Source organism: Apus apus, chromosome 2, assembly GCF_020740795.1.
Source record: "Apus apus isolate bApuApu2 chromosome 2, bApuApu2.pri.cur, whole genome shotgun sequence".
Classification (NCBI taxonomy): Eukaryota; Metazoa; Chordata; class Aves; order Apodiformes; family Apodidae; genus Apus; species Apus apus.
The window spans coordinates 83,488,583-83,513,643 of NC_067283.1; the positions used below are offsets into that span (position 1 = coordinate 83,488,583).

General features: G+C 36.2%; 1 protein-coding gene across 2 annotated transcripts in view; it reads right to left on the minus strand.

Moving 5' to 3' along the window:
• ADCY2 (adenylate cyclase 2) overlaps positions 1–25,061 on the minus strand; it is a 230,638-nt gene that overhangs the window by 57,261 nt on the left and 148,316 nt on the right. For both annotated transcript variants that reach the window (XM_051611652.1, XM_051611651.1), the window contains exons 6-14: positions 24,803–24,914; positions 23,638–23,765; positions 18,737–18,895; positions 18,240–18,372; positions 17,757–17,933; positions 16,423–16,466; positions 13,709–13,789; positions 8,821–8,890; positions 5,490–5,587 (exon numbers count right to left, since the gene is read on the minus strand). In XM_051611652.1, the coding sequence (XP_051467612.1) occupies positions 5,490–5,587; positions 8,821–8,890; positions 13,709–13,789; positions 16,423–16,466; positions 17,757–17,933; positions 18,240–18,372; positions 18,737–18,895; positions 23,638–23,765; positions 24,803–24,914 (1,002 nt within the window). The remainder of the gene's footprint in view (positions 1–5,489; positions 5,588–8,820; positions 8,891–13,708; positions 13,790–16,422; positions 16,467–17,756; positions 17,934–18,239; positions 18,373–18,736; positions 18,896–23,637; positions 23,766–24,802; positions 24,915–25,061) is intronic.

The following is a 25,061-nucleotide window of genomic DNA, read 5'->3' on the forward strand; positions in this document are numbered from 1 at the left end:
TCTTTCACAATCCTGGATACTCCATAATCTTTCCATCTCCAAGAGGAGGCTGAGGGGAGACTTCATTGCTCTCTACAACTATCTGAAAGGAGATTGTAGTGGGGTGGGCACTGGCCTCTTCTCTCAAGTGAATAATGATAGGACTAGAGGAAACGGCCTTAAGTTGTACCAGGGGAGGTTTAGACTAGATATTACAAAGAATTTCTTTACCTAAAGAGTAGTTAGGCACTGGAACAGGCTGCCCAGGGAGGTGGTGGAGTCACCATCCCTGGAGATATTAAAGAAATGTGTAGATGTGGCACTTCAGGGAATACTCTAGTGGGCACGGTGGGTTTTTTGTGGGTTGTCTAGTGTTATTGGTTTTGTTGGGCGAGTGGTTATGATTTGTGCTGTGTTTTTGTTTTTGTACTTTTCCCCTGGGTGGACGGCTAGATTCTCTGATCTTAGAGGTCTTTTCCAACCATGACGATTCTGTGATTCTGTGAAAAGCATAATTCTCCCTATATGAACATTGCAGTAGAGAATAACTGCTCCATCAGGCACCATATGACAGCTACTTAGCATGGCTGCCTAGGGAAGGATGCAGTGAGACCTAATTTTGTTTAATGAATGCCAAGGGGAGATCAGAAGCTCTGGATCAACTGAGCTGTTCAAGGAAGGAAACTATATGCCATCATGAAGTCCTCATCTGAGTGTCTGCTTTCAGTTTTAACCACAGATTTGACATTTTTTACAGAATTTAAATATATCTCTCAACTCCTTTGAGCACCAGCTAATATTTTATTTTTTAAAATCTTATATGCTAGAAATATTGGCATGTTGTTTTATTAATAAGTTTTATAGCCCTTGCTTTTTCCACAAAACTCTAATAAATGTTACATTTGAAGTTAGCTCCTCCATAAATATATGATTCAGAATTAAAATACATTATTAATAAAAGCATACAGTTGTTCTTTAGGGATACCATATGAATTGAAACATATACATTTTAGAAGGTATAACAGCAAAAATTTCTGAGTAGAACTCTATGGATCAGTTTCCTTACATTACATACAAATATTGGAAAACATTGTGATCTGTTTTAACAGCAGCGTTATAGAAGCTATTTTCAGGAAAGAACAAAAAAGCATTAACTTCACAAATCAATTTGATGCCATATTGCTGCCATTAAAAGCATTCTGGAGAGTAATTTATGAGCTTCCCTGCCAATCATTCAGAGAACCTGTTATATGCGAAGTATTCAGAAGACTTTGTGTTGATGTGAATAGCTGGTGAAAAACAAACAACTGAAAATTCAAAATATATATATTAATCTTGAAACAATATTTCTTTTAGAAGTTATTTGAAAATGAACTGCTTATGAATATTTGTTCTCCAAGAATTTCTCATTGAGACTGAGACAGTAAGCTGTACATCAGAACATGTAAAACTACAGTCTCTTAGGAATTTAAAATTTACTAAGAGATGAAAGAAAATTAATATAATTAACAGAATTATTTTTATATATGCAAAAACACTTCAAATCATATATGTCCTTCAGTATGATTCAAGTAACCATTCCTGCATTTCAAACTTGCTATTCTTTCTCTGATACAAAGGTTACAAACACCTTAAGAAATTATTCAACACAAGAATAGCCTTGTGAGTCAAACTGGGAGTGCATCCTTGTAGAAGAAGAAATGAAGATGTTTGTGAGGGAAACTGGAGAGCAAGGGAAATAAAATTAACATGGCATAAGGACAACTTTGTGTACCACTTGATCACCTGGGCTACTGGCAAGAACACAAGGTCTTTGTAGCTGGTTTACATCATCAATGATGTTATTGAGGTGGCACAAGAGAAAGAGTTACATAGCAAGGTGAACAAGATTCTGATTGTCAGGAGGACAAAGAGAAAGGGACCCAGGATAAGGAAAAGTGGTGTCTTAGAATCCAGATTTAAGTGGTGAGTACAGAGAAAAAACTGAGCAAAGATCTTTGCTCTCCACACCCCATTTCCCATTTCTGGGAACAGCAGGATTTCTGTTTTAGACAGGCTAAGCTGAAATAGTTGCTGCTCCTAGAAGGAAAGAAGAGAGCTGAAAATGCTACAGTGGGAAGCAAAACCCTAAAAGTTTAATGTCAACATAACCAAACCTTATTTGAGGAAATGACCACAGGAAAGCTATAACATACTTTTTTTTTTTTTTTCCTTTTTCTTTTCTTTCCTTTTTTTGTCACTGGAACATTACAAAATCAGTGCAGATTTTTATTGTATAGTCATCAAACACGTTGCACAAATCACCAGATAGATTGCACTGACAGATCTGGGCAAACTTTGTCAGAAGAGCACCTGGGATCTCATAAGCCAGTTAACTTTTTACTTGCATCTTCCTATGCCTCAAAGAATGCCCTCATTTCTGACAGGTCTGCTCTCTGCTACGGTGCCCACCAGCAACCCTGACAGGACAAATCTTGACAATAACCTAAAGAGGGACAGTGTTTAACAGTGAAAAAACAATATGAGAACTTCCCAGGCTTCAGATAGTTCCAAGTCTAAACAATTTGAAATCTTGGATATTCTTCTAATATTTTTTTTTTGTTTCATAAGTATCTGTTTTGAATAATTCATATAAATCAGGTTGTATGAGATTGGAAAAAAAATAAAAAAATTATGCATACTTATGTCTTGTTGGTCACATTTTGACTGAAAAATAAAAATTTATTCTGAAGATAAAGATACTGAAAAATGGAAAACAGAATGTATCCTTTCCACATTTTTGTAACTTTTTGGAAAATATGTCACTTATGGCACATGTCCCTTAACAGGACAGAGAGCATTTCCTTAGCTTGCCAGGTAATTAACATCCATGTTTTGAACTATTTGATTGCAAATTCTCTTGAGGTCATAAAATGATAATGAAGTAATTAAAAATTACAATTATGCAAGGCAATACTGAATTCAGACTCTTCTGGTATCTATTAGTAGCCGTTTCTTTCTTAGTTTAACTTACGTTTTCACTAAGCTATGGATGGATTCAATGGCTATGTAGACTAACTGTATGGCAGTTTCAGTGCTAAGAAAAATTATTTTAGTATCGTAACTTCACTTGAGGGTTTTTTAAAAATGAGATGCAGCAGAAAAATAGCTAATAATTATGCTTTTCTTGCATTTATACTGTCTTATATTTTTCAGACTAAGTTAGAAAGTACTCCCTTTTCTATAAAGAAATTCAGCTGTGCCTGACTGGAAATACTGTGTTAAGGCTTTCTAACCACCTTCCATGGGTAGAAAAAGATTATTGTTACTTTGGCATGACTCAGGACAAAAGGACACAATGTCTTTCATTTAGCAGCCTCAGAGAACAAAGACTCGGCAAGAATCTTTTATGTAGCCCCAAACAGATCCCTTCCTTGAACTGCATGAGATGTAACTCCTGTTCAACAGGAATAGCTTTCATCCATTCACAGGTCTGCATTTCAAAAAACAAACACTAGCACCTCCATGTAAGTTGATTGTTTCCCTAAATAAAGAACATCGAGTTGTCATGAATTACTAGAGATACTTCTGCCTCTTGGTAAACCAAGAATGCTACAGAGCCACTGAAAGCCTGTCCCGAGGAAATGTAATGATCAAGATTTGCTATCATTTAAATGTCACAATAAAGTCCTACTCCTTGTGATACATTCCACCCCAAGATATTTTTTACTTGATTGAATTCTATATTTTTATGAAAACACCACATCAGTTTATTGACACCAGGGAAAAGCAAATAATTAATAAATTATTTCAGCCTTGAAATAAATGTCTTGTGATCTTGGAGATATTACGTATTACCTGAAACTTGCTGGATGTTACTCACCATCAAATATCTCCAAATCTACTTTAAAGTAGCAGGTGGTATGCCTGCACAGAAATCGATGATATTAAACTGCTGCAAAGCCAGAGTAATGGAACAGTGAATCAGTAAAACCCAATTAAAGACAAAGTTTATCTCCCTGTCTTCATTAGATCACCTTTTACAGCTCTTGTCAGATTTTTGGAAGAAAAAAAGGCTAGATTATACTACACTAAACTAGGATTAATTAATTTATTTATTTTCTGGAAGCAAATAGCATTTGCAGCACTGGAGTATGTTCAATTTAAGCTACTTTTATGATGACTACATAAACTGGTAATGATTTAATTTTATTTATTTATTTATTTATTTATTTGCAGTGCTCCCAGCTTTCCAATAAAGATGCAAACAACTGTATAATACCTTGCCTTTCTGTTGTCCATTTTTGGACAACAAAATTAATCCACAAACCTCTTGAAGCTGAATACCACTCATGTTTATAATTCAATATGCAAGGGTATAAAAGGACTAAAAGATAATTTACATTTTGGTAATGAAAATGATAAAAGTTTTGTACCTTTTGCTCTGATGTTAGAAAGAGATCATGTAATATAAGCATATGTTTTTACAAGTTGGAGGCCATTTTCCTCAGTTGAATAGATCTCCCTAGAGTTTACTAATTTCAAGTATCCGATTTATTTTAATGAGCTACAGAATTGGTTTAAGAGACCAAGGACAAGGATATAGTAAAATGAGCACCCTACATGTATGATAGATGATAAATCTAAATACATTTTCATGACTGAATTCAAAACACATAATCAGATTCATAAATCATACTGCTGGAAAGAACTAGCTAGATGCAAGTTTGGGTTTTGTTACATCACAACCCACAAATCTCCCTGAATTAATTCCTGTGCTAACCAAAATACAGTATGAGCTTGTAAAATGTAGTCATTATGTGTAATAAAAAATAAAATTAGTCATGACTCTTAATTTTGTATTTTGCAGCAGTAATGCCTAAAGTCAGACTGAACCACATGGAGGACACTCTTGGAAGAGTGTCCCTTTGCGGCTTGTGTCTTTGTATTAGAAACTAGCTGGGAAATCCTTTGCAAAGAAAATGGTGTAACATCTGAATAGAAGTCCATAAAACTTTATATATGCTATAAAAACAAATCTACAGTCTGGAAAGTTGATTTATAGTGACCTACCGATTTCTTCTGGCTTTCAATTAAAATGTGAAAAAATACTACAGCACAAGACCTATCAATCAACTCAGGTTATAAATACTACTCCTGAAAGAGTTGCACAGGAGAAAATATAAGTGAAGAAATACTGTATCACAAGGATTATACAGCTTGCATTACTTTTTTTTACTTTGTGAATTTCATTCCTGTCATGATCACACATTTTTAAAGACACAGAAAAAAAATTAAATGAATGAACAATTGATACTAATGATTGGCATCACACTATTGACAGTGTTTATAATTAAAAACATGCATAACTTTGAATGTGGGCTGAAATCCTCAGTGTTCTCTGTTCAGTTTCATTTCCATGAATTGACCTCTGTAATCAGACAATTCCAAAATTTTTTACTTCTACATTTTTTTTTTTACATTAATGAGCAAATATACATAGGAATGAGCACACATTAAAGATCACTTACTTTGGTAGTACCAGAATCTGCACAACGAAAATGCAGAAGAATATGAGACAGGCACAAGTCACATAATACTTAAATGCGGGCAGAGTAGTTGCTCGATACTAGAAGAAAAAAACCACAAAATATCAAAAACACAATTGAAGAAAAAAACCACAAAATATCAAAAACACAATTTCCAAAGCAGATTAAATATTACTCAACTGACATTCCAGCTTTCAAGATGCAGGTATGTACAGGCAGTCTTTAGCAACAGTAAATTTCCTGTTGTTCATTGACTTCCACATCCACTTACATAGGGCTGCGGATTACCAGGCATAGTTACATCTTTTCACTTCTTGAAAAACAGCTTAAGCAGCCATGTCAAACGTTTTTGTCTTGTTCCTCCACAGAACATGACTAGTCCAATTCAATAATAAAAAGTTTATTTTTTTTTTTTAAGTGAAAGCATTAAAAATATATTTTTAGGAATGGTCAAACACTTCTAGCTGTTTCCAAGTTCCTTATTCACTAATCCCCCTAATTGATTTTCAAGTATTATTAAATGCTGAATGGGCTGAAATAGTTATAAAAAAAGTAACAGTCATTTAGATAGAAAACTTCTAAGCATACAAAGCAGCAAAGTGTAAATGTTTATAAACGTTCTATTTCCAACAGCACAGCTAGCAATCGTACTGATATTTACTGGGGCTATACAGTTACTTCAATTAAAGTATTTTATGTCTGTGTTAAAAGGCCTCATGTTCACTGATACCACCAAACACTCGATATTCATAGGAGAAAGTTAATTTGATCTGTTTTCTGAGGAAAAAAAAATATCTATTTATGAATATCTAATTAGCCTGCCTAGAGACATAAGAATTAAGCAATCAAATATTTATCAGTTGTTCTACTATTTCAGATACTTATATCTACATTGAAGACAATTAAGTCCTCAAAAAATGAACTACCTGAATATCAGGCCTCTTAAAATTACTACTTTATTATAGTGTTTTTCAAAAGGTAAAAGTTTAAGATTTAATTATTAAAAGAAAACGTACCAAAGAGTATTTTCCCAAAATGCTCAAAATGCAAACTTCATAAAATGGCAAGTGCATGAGCTGTGCTTTCTAACTGCAAGCACACAGTTATGGCTTTTTGCTTGGTGCCAAGTTCTGCTCTTGAAACTGGTGCACCAAATTTTACATGAACATTTACAAATTGAGCTCAGCAAGCTAACAGCTTCTTCTCACTTTTGAACTGTATGACAAATTAAAAGCAATTCTTATCACATACCTAACTGAATTTCAAGGCACAAGTATTACTCTCCTCCATGGGCACACTTGTAGCAAGTTTTGTTCTTCCATCTGTTGAATATGTCTGTTCCTTCTTAGTGGTCTTGTCCAACTATTTTGGACCTTGAGCTGCTGTTTAAATCTCAAAAAATTCCAACCCACTTGTAAATTAATTTCAGTGTTTCACACTCCTCCAGATATTTCCCAATGAAGTCAGGTAACTCACTCCTTAGGTTAAATAATTATTTTGCTTTATTACGTTGTGGTAATTTCAGGTCTTACAGGGCCCAAAAAGTTCCTGTTTAAGTCAGAAGCAGGCATTTTACTGAGTTCTTTAAAGTCAAGACTGGTCTAGTGAGTCATCAAAAGGCAGTGAAGAAAGATATTAAAAAGCTGGATCTGAAAAGAACAATTAGTTCTTTGCTATCCCATAGCATTCTACAGTCCAAAAAAGAGTCAATTCCTCCAGGGACCATGTACACAGCTGAGTAACTTAGCTCCCTTATTTGCTCCCAAGTCCTGATTCCCTGATTGTACAAAGTGCACATATGATGTTTTTTTCTCAAGTTATTTTTCAAGATTTATCAGTTAGTGCCACACACATTAAAATCCTAGGTGGTCCTGGGTGGAACCTTTGTTCCACTCAGTGTGCCCTTTAAACACTATGGATGAGATTAGGTCTAGCTTCTTCTCTGTTATGCCACCTTCTAAACAGCCTCAATAAGCTTTGAAACCTTTCTTACCCTAATGCCTTGCCAAGGGAGTGGAACATCTCCCTTATGAGGAAAGGCTGAGGGAGCTGGGTCTCTTTAGTTTGGAGAAAAGGAGACTGAGGGGTGACCTCATCAATGTTTACAAATACGTAAAGGGTGAGTGTCAAGAAGATGGAGTTAAGCTTTTTTCAGTGACGACCAGTGATAGGACAAGGAGTAATGGATACAAATTGGAGCATAGGAGGTTTAAGGTGAATATCAGAAAAATTTTTTTTACTGTGAGAGTGACAGAGCACTGGAACAGGCTGCCCAGAGAGGTTGTGGAGTCCCCTTCTCTGGAGACATTCAAAACCTGCTTGGACGCCTTCCTGTGTGATGCACTCTAGGTGACCCTGCTCTGGCGGGGGGGTTGGACTAGATGATCTTTCGAGGTCCCTTCCAACCCCTAGGATTCTATGATTCTATGATTCTAAGGGCATACAATACATGCTTTTGGCAGCTGTCCAGAAGAACACCATTCTGCTGAGCCGTGAAAGAATGTGAAAAGTATTTCAGATGCTTTAAACTGAAAGATCTACAAAAAAATACCTAAATATTTACTTGACCACCACATGGGACCCAGAGGATACTTGCACCTATGCTGTACAGTGTGATCACAGTATGGTAGTACTTCCTATAACCCATTCTCATCACATTCACTCATTTACACAGACAGCTGTGGTCAAACCTAAAAGGGAACAATTCTTCAAATCATTGCTCCAAGGACTAGAAACAACATAATTTACTCCATCTGTACATGTATGTCTCAGACATGTTTTATTACGCATATTGGTCAGAAGAACATTTAGTGTTTTGTATCCAAGACATCTAGGCATTTTTCTTAAAACTCTTTATGGTATTGTTTCCTCAGAATGACTGTGAGCATCAAGTGCATATTGATAAAAAACTGATGAGCAACTGAGACTATCATTACTGCAGGTGTAGTCTCTGAGATATGGCAAAAGAAAAAAAAAATTACAACAGTGGAGTTTAATAAATGCCTTTTGACAATATAGTCCATTACATCAAATTTGGACTATCAAACCTCCTCCCACTTCTGCAAGACCATGAAAAATGTAAAGAAATTCATGTGATCTGCAGAGCATTGCAAACAGGAAAGCTGTCTCAGACATCACATTCAAAAATTTATTCTACAAATGAGCTAAAATACTATTGTAAGGTTTGAGTACTTCTCCCTGCAAGAGAGGTGCTGTGGCCAAGGCTCTGTGCTACAAAAGCAAGGGATACAAGCCTCACTAAGGATGAGGCAAAGACGGAATCAACAGTGAATCTGCAGTGAAAGTAACTTACTTCTTTTTCCAGAGTCTTATTATAGAAAAGAAGTGATATTCTTTGAATGTCTTCAGATTTAAGCCACTGCCTAGAAGAGAAAAGGAATGTTATAACTGACATAAGAATAAAGTAGTCCAGTCTTTTTATATTACTACTGAAATGCAGGAAGATAAAAAAAACACCTTGAAAAAAGCAAGTTTTTGTGTATTGCAGTGTATATGGTGAATTGCACCGACAGTATAAGAGGAAACTAAAAATCCCCTTTTCCTTTTTACTTCCATTGCTAACAAACATATGAAACAAAAGCTCAGAAGAACCATTTTTTCTGTAGATCATTCCTAAGGACAATCAAGGGAGAGATTTATATGATGTTATTCTGACACTGATACTCCATGTCCAAAATACTGTAGTACATCCGGTGCACAGAAGAGAACTTGAGATAAAAACAGTCCTTCACAAGGTACCTTTCAGAAGTGCAGTTACAATATGCAAGAGTGGCAGGTAATTTACACTTTACAAACTCCTATTCCAAATGAAAATGTAAATACACTATTAAAAGAGGTAGAGCAATTTTTTCATTGAGCTGTATTAGTCTTTTGACCATGACCCCTGTACTCTAGAGGTAGATCTTGACCTTTTTACTGATTATAAAAACTTCTTCCCTTCTTAAAGATAAGAAATGCAAAACAGTGTAAGTACTTGCAGTGAAATTACAAATCCATTTTAAAATAAGTGAACCTTGACAAAAGATTGATATAACTTTTACAAAATGAAATGTTCTGATATGAAAGTCTCTATTTAATGGACACTTGAAAAGAAACAGAGTATTTAAATTGCTTGCACTTCAAGGGGAATAGATAAATTTGAACAAAATATTTAAGCAGACTGCCTCTGTGAAACTGCAATATTTGAGCTTGAACAATAATAGCAGGGCAGAAGATTTTTTTTTTGTAACCTTTCCAGCAATAACTTTAAATTAGCCTCTAAGCCAGTAGTGTAGCTAATGCTTTCTAAATAAAAGGGAATGTCTCGACCGACAGACTGCAATGCAAATAAGTAACAGCAATGAACCACAGTGGACTATATACTAAATTAAGGTCCTGGGAGAACAAGAGTGTACAGAGTGGAGTGTAAGCTATTAGCTTTGATTTATGACATCTAAAATATTTGTTTCCTTGCCTAGGAGATTGTCTCTGTTCGCATGCAGTCAGTTTCATTATAAAAATAGTCTGAAAACATATTGAGTTCTAGGTATGCTTAACTAAAAAATGTATTTCCCAGTTTGCTCTGCAATGGCTCAGATGTACTTCTTATCACAGTTAGGAATCCAAGAAGAAATGGATATGATAGCCTGTTGTGCATATGGCATGATCTTGTTTGGGTCCTGCTGTAACCTACTGGAGAAAACATTCAGTTTGTGGAACATTTTGGATGAACTGTGAAAATTAAGTGCAAGGTTTTTTCCATTTAGTTATGAAAATTGAACAAAAAGTAACCCTTTTCTCCAAATTGTTAACTAATTTATTTATTTTTTTCATATGGTATCTGACAAGTGTATTGATTTAACTGCCATTGCCATACTCCTATAAACTTCTGTCTGCAGATCTACCCCCAAAGGCTGAATTTGGTCTGTACACACTTGATCACATGTGAAGTCAGTAGTGCTATTTAGAGCAAATGCTGCCTCCGAATTCATGTTACAAGGTCACGTTTTCAGGGGCTTTTAGTTCTACTTTAAAGCTAAAAAAAAAAAAAAGAAATATATACTGGTTTTAGGTAGCAGGTGCCAAGAGGTCTGAGATGAGGGAAACAGTGTAACACCGACAAGCGAAAGTGGTAAGTACAGAAGAGGGGTCACATAGTCACGTAGCTTTGGCACAGAGATAAGGGCTGAAAAATTCTGCCTCCAGCCTGACACCTTGACAAGCCTAAAAGCTATTGAAGTATCTGCAAGTATGTGAGGATATGCCTCCTGGGATGTGAGGTAACAAATTTCTGTTTAAATTCTTTTGCCATTCAAGGAACAACACAGACAGCTGAATTCTGCCTGTACCCACAGAGGCGTGTGGTTTGGTAGAGCTTGTACTGATTGACAGTCTGTAGCAAGCAATTATGCACAGAATATAGCAGCCACCATGACATTGAAAAGAAAGATAAGAGAGTGTGTCTCTTAAACATAGTAACCTACTTATCAAAGAGCAAATACCTGTAATTTAGCTCCCTCTCGTAAGTATATATTTAGCTAGCAGATTGCTATCTATCCATCACATGTCCTCCAAAGTCCCTTACCCACCAAGGTTCAGGGTGGCATAGCTAGGACTACTCATCCCTGTCCTGTGCAGGATGGACACTGCCACCAGGAATACTTTGTTGAGGGCATGGGGAAAGGAGACGTGGAGAAAGTATAATGTCATACACTTAATGGCGAAGACACTCAGCTGAGATTCAGAAGGTCCTTGTTCCTCACTCACTGTTTGTAATTTGTATTTACGTATCTTTTAATGTAGTGCTCTAGCAGAATAATAAGCAATAAACAGGTCATAACATTCCTCATGCAACTTTGCAAGGAACATTGCCAACTAAATCTACTACGTGAATCATACTACAAGGCCAGCAGGCTGCTGTTTAGATGCCACAGTTTCATTTGCATTCCAGAAGAAGGAATTGAACCCAGATGCCCTGAGTTACCAACAGTGTGTGCACATGGCGCTTGGCAGTTTTGTGGAAAGATAGCTAAGCTAGCTTGAGAACCAGCAGGAAAGCAGCTAGTGAGGGAGCCCAGAGAAAACACTATACTGCTTTAAAAACCTGAGGTCCCATTTCAATGTGTACTGCACTCTTTTACACTGTGTAAAAACATTGATTCATTTGGACTACAGCTTTGTCTTGGACTAAGAAGATCCAGACACTGGCTCTTGAAGAGCTGGACATGCGTTGTCCTAAGGCGCAGATATTATGACCATTTTCTTGCAACCAGTGACTTTTTCTTCACAAAATGACACATGGCAAAGAACCATGCTGTGAATGCAAAAGTCAGACTGTGCTGAGAGCACAGAGTGGAAGAAACAATGGCTCTGTACACTGAATGTTTGCTTTTGAAGAATTTTAATGCAATCCAATTGAAAAGGATAAAAGAGTGGTAGTTTCAATACCATATTTTACATGCAATAATGTGGGGGTTCTAATTTTCTTCACTCAGTCATAGACCTATTTACTATGCAATCCAAACTTTACACTTCAAAACATTTAGAAATACAAGTTTTCTCATAGACTTTTCTTAAAAGTTTGCTTCTTGAGTCACAAAAGCAAAAGATTTAGCTTTACAACCATTCTATTGGATGAGTCGATAGTATTATTTTCAATTTACAGCCAAAAAATTGAGGCACAAAAAACCTGCACAATAATAAAGAAAACAAAAATGTTATTAGTTTTGTTTTCTAAATGTAGGAAAACTTTTATTTAAATTTTCCAAATGTTTAGCATTAACATAGTTAAAATAGTATTGAATTAATTCGCTGCATGGGGAATCAGCACTTTTGACAACTTATTCTCAGTTACTCAATTGAATAATAACATTTATTCAGCAAATCAATAGAGGGATAGGTAGACAATCTAATTTTGGAAGGTGGCATTCAGCGTCTCTGATATGTAAGGTCATTCCTTATCTTTCTGCATTTTCTCATGTAATTCAAAAAATGCACTGAAACTTTTTCAGAAACCTTTTTTATCACACAAGCTTCTTTTACCCCAGATGTCTCTGAATTTTACGCACTAATTACTGAGACAGATTCTCGAGATAAAACAGCTTACAATATGATCATGTCAATACTTATTTTACTGCATTTATATAGATGCTTCACTTTGACATAAAGCTATCATTTTTACAATGCACTTATCAGAGAAAGCGTACCTGGAGACACATAAAAAGTGTAAAAATTTATATAGCTGTTTTAAGCAATCCTAGAATAATCCAAAGGCTTTGCCTAGCACATGACCTACCCTCTTTCACTGTAGACTTTGTAGGATCTATAACTATCAACACTCTTCTCTATAAATAAGAAAAGAAAAATATTCTCCTAAATCTGAGTACCTTTTGATAGGACTATCAGATGCAAAAATAAAAAAGTAAAAAAAAAAAAAAAATACTCAGCTGATTAAGATTCTGAGTAACAGAAGCAGAGGGAAAAACAAGTAGTTAATAACAATTATTGTCCATATTTTTGAAAGGCAACTCTCTTATTTCATCAGATAAATATAAGAATCCTGAACTCTTATTTTGGACTAGTATTGATTTTTCTCATAGTCTTATCTATTCACTAGCAAACAGAGAACATCAATACCACCTCCAGCTCTTCCTAGGACACAGAAACATGCCACGTTGCCTCTCCCAAGAATCTCAGTATGCCATCATGCTTAGCCTTCTCTAAGAAATCAACCAACCAGTTGAAACAAAGAGATATTAAACTATGATTTTAGGGAAGGTTTCTAATCCTGAGGCAATGTTTCTGCGAAGATTTTGAAGCACCAATTTTCATATCATTCTAATTTCCATGACAGCTACTTCTTGTGTCTTACTTCTCTCAGATGAAACAATTCTGAAGAGTTACGGCTATGAGTGCAGATACAACCAGTTACAGAGCAAAAATCCATTTGATGTGAAGATCAAGACAAGCCAAAACCTTTCTCACACGATGATTCACAGGCACTGTTTTACCCTATGCCTTAGAAAACATTACTGTACAGCCTATTTTTACACTGTGCAGAGCTTCCTATGCTAGTATTAGTGACACCTTTGCTCTTTTCCAACACCGCTGTGCATGTGGGAGTGAGAAATTGTAAACACCACTGTCTGCTGCAGATTTATGTTAATGTTGAATAAAGGAGACAACAGAAGATAAAAACATACTTTTGAGCATTGATTCCATCAATGGCCTGGATCATCCTCTCATTCAGTTCCTCTTCAAATCTTCTTTTCTGTGATTTTGTTCTGAAATGAAAAATGTGGGAAGTTACTTGGATAAATCTTTACATTATTAATAAAAAGTAACTTTAAACAATGGGTTGACAGCCAGCATAAACTTGCAAGGTTTTCTTAATATTTATGCTGCAATAGCAGCTCTAGGCTTCAGGCACACAGAGCCTCATTAATAAACTGGTAATAAAAACAGCACAAGCAACAGAGTCTGGCACACACAAGTCTAGAGCTTAGCTGTAAGTGAGCCTTTAACAAGCAAACACAAGAAAACATTTTGTAAAAAAATCAAAACAAGAGAGTTCAAGAAATCCTTGTTTAAGTAAAGCTTTCCACAGTATTATGAAAATGGAAATATGCTCAAATTCATAAAATATCCCTTTTCCTTGTAGCTATTTTTAAAAATTCTTGTCAGAATTCTATGATGAGCAATAATATGCTAGTGCACTGAAGAATACTAAGTATACTCTACTGAAAGCCTGCTAACTCTTCTTTTCTTGGAAATGTTTTATTAACTTATTAAGAAAACTGAGCATCAAGTCTGAAATCAGTCTCAAGTATATGTCATGTTTCTCTATTTGCAACTTATAACACAAATGAAATGAAAAAAAGGATCTTTTCATCAGACTCAGCATGAACCCAACACAAGATCATCAGAATGGGTTTGTCTTTGCTGACACATGGTACTGCAAACATCTGTCCTTTAAGCAGTTGTGCTCTCCTTAAAAATCGAATATTTCAAATATTGTCTGAAAATCTCTGCCTCTTGAAAACTTAAATCCAATGTTAACTTAAGAAGTGTTTTTTAAGAAGTCAACAGTCAGATCAGAAATTCGACTCTTCCCTTACCAGAATTTTCTTAACCTACAAATTGAACCCTGACAAAGGTAAAACAGATTTTCTTCAACATCAAGTGTTTCGTTTATTTCCCAAACTGATATCCTGTTGCAGGATTCAAATTCATACAGAAATTATATTAGTGTACTTACAGTAACCTCAATCAACCCAACTGTTTTAATGGCTACCCAATGCTATTGAATTTAGGTAAGAAAGTGTTTACAACTTATGTTTCACATATGAAACAATCTGCCTAGGATAAATAACTAGGCAGATGAGGAGACATCATCTAATCACACTTAACCCTCCTGGCAGATCTCTAACAACCTAACACTATCAAATAACTAGATAAGAGCTAAGGGTGCCACAAAGAGAAGCCTACAGTCAGACTTCAAAACCTCACATTTTCATATTCTAATAAAATACTGATTTTCAAAGTGCTTATTATCATTTCAGCTCTCTTCTGTGGGAATGTCTAACTAGCTTACCTAGGATTCCAGTTACATGCCTCACTATGAACACTAGGCTCCCGTAAAGCCTTCTAGAAACTCCTTCTGTAACATGGTACCAAGATCCATGGTAACATTTGTACATTTTGTATCTTTTTTGGAGTGGAACTTAGAAACACAAAGGCAAAACCATCTCAGAATCTTCGAAAACTCCATTATTTGCACATACCACAGCCCAATGATCTTTCTTTTTGTCACCAGGCTGATAGAAGTCCTTTAGACATATGGTCAAAATTTAAATGCTCAGTTTTAAAATCAGAGACTGTTTTTATTAATGTCATGGATATTCAGACAAAACTTGATTATCTTCTGGAACTTAGCAATATGTTAGGTAAATGCATAACTCTCCAGTAACCTGGGATTTGTTGAGGAGACATTTACCATGTGCAGACTTGGGGAAGGAACAGACAGAATGACTTATCTGCACAACCAAAGACAATACAAAATACAAACTCTTAAAGGATTCTTTAAAATGTTTTTATAGTATTTCTGATGTTACTTATAATTTAGCAAGAAAGTCATTATCTGAAGTGTTATCAGGTCATTAAAATAAAAATTAAGCATTCCAGGTTTCTGACAGTGCTAAGCTTGTTTTGTGTTGTTTTTTTTTCTTGTTTGTTGTTTTTTTTTTTAAACAGATGTCTTTCTTTTCTTGATTTAGAAATTCTGGATGGTTTTAAAGAAGTGATCGATTCAACTCTGTTTCCATTTCTCACCATCCTCCCCTAGCCACTGAAGTACCCAGCAGGAGAGTGAAACATAAATCTATAGTGATTTTGCAGACATTTTGTGTAGCAGGAGCACTACACGAAGACCACAACATATCTTTTGAATGTTTACTACCGCAAACATACTACAAGCATACAGACTTTGACAAAACAAAGTAAATCCAAAGCAATTAACACAATATATAACATTTTAGCATGTATTATTAGCTGTCATAACAAAATTCTAGAACAGTCCTTTCCATCTTCTCTCTTCTTACCCCCTCTTTGCCTCCTCTCAATTTTCCTGCATATAATTTTCTTCCCACTGGTAGAGTAATTGGGTTGTTAGGAGGAACAAATAAATCAGAATAGTGCAATTTGTTATCAGGAAGGGTATTTGCAATTCATAAGTTACATGTCTGCCAAATCTGTTTCCACAGCCCTTTGCTATGTAAGAGGCATCAGTTGAAAATAGTTTGGGTGACAATTATCCTCAACATTTGAAAACATGCCTTATGTACATATCAATGTAAATGAATGCATATGTATCTCTATGCACTTTATATGAATAAGTGATCTTAATAAACTTATTTACCTCTCTCTGCAACGCTGAAAATGATATTGCCCCATGGGAACATCCTAAAAAACAAAAGACCTATGAGCTATAATAGACATTGACAATGTTGTTTAAAAAATCATGTTGAAAAAAGGGTCAAGTAAGAAGAGTTTTCAATACAAATACTTTTAGCATTAGATTAAGTGCCTAAAAGAAAAATCCAGACAAAAGTGAAGACGGAGCGACCTGGAGTCAAACCTTTCTATTGTTACAAACACTGAGTAACTAATACAACAATCCGAATCCAATAATATTTTGCCTTACCAGGAAGTCACTGCTTCAAAGTCATTACTGTTTTAATGTAGCCCAAATTCCTCCCAGCTTCAGCAAAACACGATGTTAAATGTTTTTGAGAAAAACAGACCTGAGTGGCCAAACACAGCCAATGGCTATTATTTTTTATCGATAAGCAACAGCAGCCGTGACAGCCACATTTATTTTGTGATTAATAATGATGGCTGGGTAATTTCTGTAATGAACACATCACAATCCACATTCTGATGCACTGTATTTATTGAACAAGATGGGTTATGTGGTTTAATCGTAAAAGCAATAAAACTGAATTCCCATATTGAAAACTATTAGAATTTACCTTTACATTTGCATTTTTTAGAAGTAGAAGATACTGTAATGTACAAGTTGTGGACCAACACCAGTAAAATAGTGCCAGCAAAATTAAAAAAAATATTTTCTGTTCATTGTAAAAGATGCAACATTCCACAGATGCACTGTGAAACTCAAGCCATCAGCCATAGCCGATGAATAGTTATTGCACCTTCAAAAGGTAGATGCTGCAGTGAGTATAGATTTGGTTCCCAGAGAACCCTTCTAATACAGTCTACTCCAGGTACCACAGGGATATTCTAATTTCACAGCCTTTGCTCCAGGTTTGGCCATGTTCAAAATGGGGAATGTGGCTAAATAGCCCATAAAACACAGGGACTGCCTCTGTATGAAAAATATTGTTTCCCAAAGGTGCTGCACTCTTGCTTTATATTCAGAATGTCTTTCCACAAGATGAACAGCAGCGACCCTACATGCTGTGACAGGGGCTCAGGTTCAGAGGGTCAAATTGTGTAAGTACGTTGGACTCCTTTTAATTCAGAGATATGCTTATAGCAAGACATGGCTCCTTAGAAGCTAATCCAAAGCTTACATGTCAATGGAAAAGCTCCCAGCAACTTCACTTGATTTATGCTCTGTACAAACGCATGTATCTTCTGCTATCAGAAATAACCAGGTATTTTGCAGTGAGCACCTTTTCCCTTTCAAATATTGCTAAATTGTATGAAATGACATAAGTAGGCTCCTACTGTTGTGCTAATCTTGCCGTTTTCAGTGGTCATGCTGTCCCTGTGGTGCAAGTGTGCAAATGGCTTGGCTGCTCCCCAAGATTCCAGGTACCGGGTCATGCGGACAGATGCTCTCATTTTGGCTCCATCAAGAGTATGTCGAGGTCTAATGTGGTGCTGAGGGCTCCGCTTCTCTCCCTGGTTGATAGACAATAAAAGGTTATTATCAGCCTTGGTGTTCATTACCTTTTGAATTAAAAAAACACCATCTGGTACCACATATCTGCATGTGTAGGAACTTAAAAATGGAAAGATGCTAAGAGCCTGCAATTCATAATGATATTGCTGGGAAATATCAGAGATTTATTTCTGAAGAGTGGGAAAGATTTGCAATGCAAACATGTATTTGTAGGCATCATTAATAGCCCTGATCAATATCATATGGCAGTGAATTATTCAATAAAGTGATTAGTGGTCCTGCTCAAAAATAAAAGTACTACTAACCTTAGGATTGATTACAAAGTAAGTCTTAACATTATGCTCTTTCAGATATGGGTCCCTCACGTCTCCATCCCCATCTTCCACTTTGTAAGCTCCATTCAAATGTGCCAAGGTGACGGAGGTGATGTGAACTCGGCTGAAATTATATTTTAGAAGAATGACAGAATCACAAACACTGATCAAAAGCATGCCTGGAACCTGATTAACCTTTTTTAAACTAGTTTTGGATACACTTCTTATACGCTGCTCACTTCATTTACAGTCCCTGTAATCTCATTTTTAGAAGTTGTAATGGGCATTGTACTAAAGGCTTTCACCCACAAAACATATTATTAAATCACAGGAAATACTGAGTGCCTGGCTGTTTGTCTTTTTTAAAGACAGCAAAATAAATAGTTCAGGCTTCTCCATGAAGGCTGATGGCTGAATTCATGGTACCTATGCATTTATCCATGGTACAAAAACCGATGTGACCAAAGGTTAACAGAGAGGCCTCTTACCCTGGGACTCCTCCAGCTTCCATGTGATTTGCCAGAGTAACATCGTGTGACCACACATCGTACTGCCACTTCTGTAGCCCAATAACGCCACAGAGCACATTCCCAGAGTGCACTCCTACACGCATATTAATATCAACTCCAGTTGCATCTCTCACTTTCCTGTAGTTGAGAAGAAAATCTGTGTTAATATACCTACTAGAGCCTTTGTTTTTTTTAATTACACCAGTCAAATTATCAGTAACAATAGTGATAGCATTTATTTTTAGCATTGCCTCCATTGTTTTCATGTTAGGATTCTTTTCATATATTACTTTTACTATTATCTATATTTTGGAACTATTTGCAGTAAATATTAATTTTCAAGTCTGTGTTTGAAGTGCCTTCTTTTATATTCATTTGAAATTATTTGGGAGGGCTGAATTAAGTAGTGGAAATGTTTGGTCTCATGGTAGAACATACTACAGGCAGCCTTTGGTAGGTCTTTTAACTCAGTGACAGTCCAATTAACATATTTTTGAGATCTGGAATTGATGTTATGTGCCCTCTTATCTGAAGACCCCAATACCTACTTTGGAGAACTTCTCATATCTGGCTTCTGTCTGATCCCAGCACTCTTGCATGCCTGCTTGCAAATGGTTCTGCTCTGAGAAGAACGTTGAGAAATGTAGCACCTCAGGATGTTCTACAGGCTGGTGGCTCACACACTATTTGAGGATATGGTTTCAGTGCCATTCAGGCTGTGGAGAACTTAGGCTCAACAGCTTTCCACATGGCTGGTGAATGCTGTACCCACTAGGTTGTTATAAAAAGAATGAGAGGCCACTCTCACTGTCCAGACTGTATCTAAACTTTTGACCTTTCCCGTCAAAGGTCAACTTTAGACAGAGATGAAGTATCTGTTCACCCCAACCCAAATCTCAGAACATACATAAGATAGATATTAATCTTTCCAGAAGATCACAGGTTGGTGACTAAAATCAAACTACCAGAACATTTTCAGACATATGTCAAATGTAAATGATATATGTAAAGAGTAATAAAATTAATTCAGATGTCTTCAGGCTTATGAAGTTCTAAGAAACGGGAAGATTGTAACTTAATTGGATTTATGTATTTAAGCTCCAACTCATGTGGACCAAAATCTAACCAGTAATAAGGAACATGTACATAGATTTACCTTGGGCGAATTCAGGGCATTGATGGAAAGAACGACTATAGAATAAGAAACCCAAGGTGCTCCTGTATATTTGTGAGGTTCACAGTTCTAGCAACATCTTAAGTCTCAATGATGAGAATAATTAGCTTCATACCTTTTGAATTACAGCATTAAACTGGCCTGCTTCTGTTCTTTTTTTGAAAGGGAACATAGAACTTAACAGGCTTAATTTGCTATGGTAAATCCTATGTATAAGCAGTAGTTCTCAAGTGTTCTTTTTTCTGGGAAATGAAAATAATAGGACCATGACTGAAAGTATTTTGTTAGACAGTGTTTTGAAGCTATTAAAAAGAGAGGAGAAATTTTAATTCCCTCAGTCTCTATCAAGTATTTATTGATAACTCTTTTCACTTTGCCATTTCACACTGTTCTCCTGTAGCTGACACACTTGAAAATGAACTGCTTGTAAATGATCTCTGTAAGCAGTTGGCAAATGACAAATACCACTTTGGTCTGCACAAGGAATAAAAGTGTTTTACAAAACTAGGCAAATTGGAAGAGGAACTTTATCCTTAAGGAGTGCTTGTTGAAAGGCTGCCCTGACAGATTCTACAGAGCAAGCCATATAGCCTGCTTTATAATAAGCTCTGAGGAGTTAAGGAAGGGTGCAAGCAAAATATGTTCCAGAACTGAATCTTCTCTTCTGTCTTACAAATTAAGGAAACCACAGAAGATTTTAAATTAGAAATGTTACTCTGGACCAAATTTAGCCTGAAATTCAAGTTTGTAGAGATTATATGTTCTTCATAGGCATGGTTACCTTGCAGGTGGTAGTTGTAGCAACCTTACTGCACACAAGCAAGAGTTCAGGTCATTAGGAAAGCATCTAGGCTGTTTATCTGAGCTTAACTCATCAGTAATATTGGACTAATGTATCAAAGACTCATCTAGTCTTGTCTTACACATTTTAATGCATTCAGTGAGCCTTGAGCACTTAGCTCCCTGCAAATTGAGAGCTTCAAAAGCGTAGTTCTTTTTTGGATCAGACCTGCAGGAATGAAATTATACCTTTAAAAAAATTATTTTATTTTCTATCAAGCTTTCAAACTGGTACAACCAACAGTATCTTTGACTTTCCACTGAAATGGAACTCACTTCACACCACCAAATCAAAGACAGCCTTTGAGAATCTGTGGCAGAGAGACATGTAAATTAGGAAGTCACCATACAGACAAGGAGGTGGAGTTTGGGCTGAAGGAAAACAGCTCATATATTAATACGCAGACATATTTTGCTTTAACAGACAAGCTCTATCCTTAAAACACCTAACAAAGGCAGCCAGCTCTCAACATCACAGGCAGCACTGGGGAACATCCCACTCCTAGGCAAGCAGGCTGCCAATAATCAGAAACATCGGATTTGTTACAAAATAGAGCAGAGAAACAAAGTAATTAATTCATGGAACTACTAACATGTTTAAATGTAAACAATCCATAATGTAGTGTGGCTGAATTGCTCAGATGGAGTGACATATAATTAGGAAGTAAGACCGAATAAAGCTTTTTACTACAGTTCACCTGGTAATTTGGTAAAATTCCTCCTTTTAGCTTCAAAGAGAACTGGAACCGAAACCGTATTCAGGTGGTAAAATCTATATAGAACTGTTAATCTAAGCAGTAAAGTGCTTTGTTTCAGGAACTTACACAAATTTTTATTGAGAGACACACATCCAACAGCAAAATAACCCCATTAAACTACTCCTAGTTTTACAGGCCACAGAAGTGTTTCAGGAGATGCTTCCACACAAAGACGGAGCAATCACAAAACAGATGGACATGATTAACAGTCAGTAATTTTTATTCACCTGCAGCCTCTAACACTTGACAAAATATTTTTAAAGCATTTAAAAACATGGGGTACAGATTCCTACTTCTTACAGACATGTAAACAGGCTGTGATAATCAGGCATCTGTCTATGTGAGTGTACAAGGAATAAAGTCAGATCATAATGTGTTGTACAACTCAATTTTCTGGTCTATAAGGCTGCTCTTACCAAGGAGGACCTCATCATCCAGCATTAACAATGAACATACTTGATAGCAGCTTGAGCAGAAAGTTATTTCAAAGAAAACTGGGAAGTTCTGAAGTGTGAGGAACTAACAGATTGCTCTCTGAGCTCAAGTAAAGCATCGCATTGGGATATGTAAAATTATACTTTCAGTTTTTTGTGAAGAGCAATTTATGGCTTGAGCTAAGCATTGTTTTTCCATCAGCCAGAATTTTAGGTCAACCCCAAAAAAAGAGGGGGAGTGAAAATCTAGGGATGGAAACTCTTTTACCTGCTGCTCTACTGAAGGGTTGTCAGCTTTAATTCCTCATATTCTAGAGAAGCAACTTATTGAATTATAATAATGTTCTAGCATATCTAAGTGAGAAAGAGAAAGCATCCAGTGAAAACTGAGGAAACAACCAGATCTGAGGATTTTAATGCTTGGCCAGGAAAGGTACTCCAAGTATCATAAAAAAAATAAATTTCTTTGGACACTATGGAAGGTACAACCATATCTGGATGAAAAGAAAACATTACCGAAAATGCAGCAACCTGATTCCTGTATTGAGGTTAGTTTTACCAATGACTCTGAAATAAGAAGATGAAAATCCCCATTTCCACACATACTGCACCTTTTCTGTGAATATCTTAAAATGAAAAGAACCAAATTTGCATTAATCAACCCACCTATACAGTAATCACCCTAGACCAGACACCTGAAATCCAAAAGCCTCTTATGACTACAACTGCACATACATGAGGGTAATATTTAAGGTTTAGAGGATTTCCTTTTGTATGCCTGTTTAGTTAATCACTGAGACAGCACTGTTCAACACAACTATCCATTTCCTGATAGCTCTATAGGTTTTTTTTAAACAATCAAACTTTGGTTTTAAAACTTGGTATGCTCTCCTGTAAGTTTCAGTTCCAATTTTGATGGTTTTGCCCACATCACATTTACCAGTGTCCACGTAGCAAAGTAAGCAATTACCTCTTTCTTGTGTGTGTGCACCACAACTGCAAAAATGAAAGCCTTCAAAGTCCTAAGTGATGCCTATTGGGATACTTACCATCTCATAACCATGGAATCACTGAATAACTGAGGTCAGAAGGGACCTCTAGAGATTGCCTAGTCTAACTCTGGCTCAAAAGAGGGCCTGCTAAAGCAGGTTGCTTTGGGCCATTTCAGTTGATTTTTTAATATCTCCAAGGCTGGAAACCCCACAAGCTTCCTGGGCAACCTCTGCCTGTGCTCAGTTGCCCTCACAGGGAAAAAAGTATGTCCTGATATTAAGGAGAAACCTCCTGAGTTTCAGTTTGTGCCCATCACCTCTTGTCTTATCACTGGGCACCACTGAAAAAGCCCACTTCTCTCTTCTATGCAATATCCCTTCAGGTACATCAATGTACTGATGAGATTTCCCCTCTCAGTTCTCTCATCTCCAGGTTGAACAGTTCCAGCTCTCTCAGCCTTTCCTCATATAAGCAATGCTCCAGGTTCTTAATAATCTTTATGGTGTAGCGACAAGATAACCTGGCTCAACCCAGGACCTTTAAACATTTCTTTGCTCAGGATGAGATCAAGATTACCATGCTGGACCCAGCAGTGGAACACATCAACTACTGCAGCACATCTGCAGATGGAAACAAGAGAATTTTTATTGTTGAATATTTAACAAAAAGTTCAGCACTTACTTAATGGCTTCACACATGTCCAGTCCCATTTTCACACAATTCTTGGCATGATTTTGAAGAGATATAGGTAGTCCAGAAACACAGTAATAGCAGTCACCTAGGATTTTAATCCTCATACATTCATTTTCCTGGATGAAAAAGCAAGGTGAGATGGTCACTTTCAACTTGAATTACATAAATGAAGGGTTACTGTTACAAAGACTGACTTAAATGATATTAGCAAAATCATTCTACCGAAGCTTGTTTCAGTAGAAAAGGATGTGGCTTGCTAAGTGGTGTCAGATAATTTTCTATGGATGATTCCTCCATCTGTTATGGTCTTTCATAGGCAAAACTAGGAAGCAAGTGCACTGCAAAACATGTATCTGCAGTGTTGTTCACACTTAAGATTAAAGAACTGAGTCAAAGTATCATATACTCAAACTAAATAAAGCCTTTTTATTTGAAATCAGAAGACCTAGCCTTCCACATTTACATCTTTGGATATGCACTATGCAATTCTTTCTGAAACAAGAAAACATAATCTTATTTCTATCTTTTGTACTCTAAGGCTACATAAAGATTTAAATTTTTTTAACCAATACTGGACAATAGCTTTTGAATTGGTAAAAAAGGAAGAAAATTTGTATCTGTTTTAGTGTTTCTGATTTCACCTTCACATATAGTATGAATTTTGTAAGATGTAATTTTTATAAAAATGACACCTAAATACACAGAGGAAAATATTCTGATTATATTTTAATCTTTTCTTGAGTAATTAAGAGGCTGCAGTCAGTAATTAACATTGCTTCAATCAGCATTGTCTCCCCTGTCCTCCAGTCTCTCATGCTTTTCCAGAGATCAGAAAACTGACTGCATCAGTTTTCTATCTTGAGTTTCTTAATCCTTGTTCTTGTAAAATATCTACTTAAAGACCTGTTAACCTTCCATTATGCTCTATGAGCTGTCTCTATTGGTCTTATTTGAGAGAGCTATCTTGGGTTTCACAGATTGTCACACTAGAAAAAACATTATTGCATTCAGACTGGAGCCAGATTTTTCCTTCACACATTTCCAGTGTAATCTTCTGAGAAATGCTGTCTGGAGGCAGAAGAGTCCACGAGAAGAATATTCTAAAGACGACTTATTTATTTGAACTAACTACAGAACCCCAGTAGAAACCCACCTTTGCAATCTGATCAAACTTGCCAAACAGCTCATTTAGCATGTGCACCAGTTCCCCTGGAGAACAGTCACTGGCCAGGCGGGTGAACCCCACGATATCAGCATACAAGATGCTACAAGAGAAGTTAACAGAAACTTGGTCACAGTTTCCTGCTGCAAAACACAGATTTCTCAATCAAGAGCAAAACCTGAAAGTAGGCATTCTGGATTTCAGAGGTATGCCCCTACACAAATAAATGATAAATGTAGAGCAATAACTA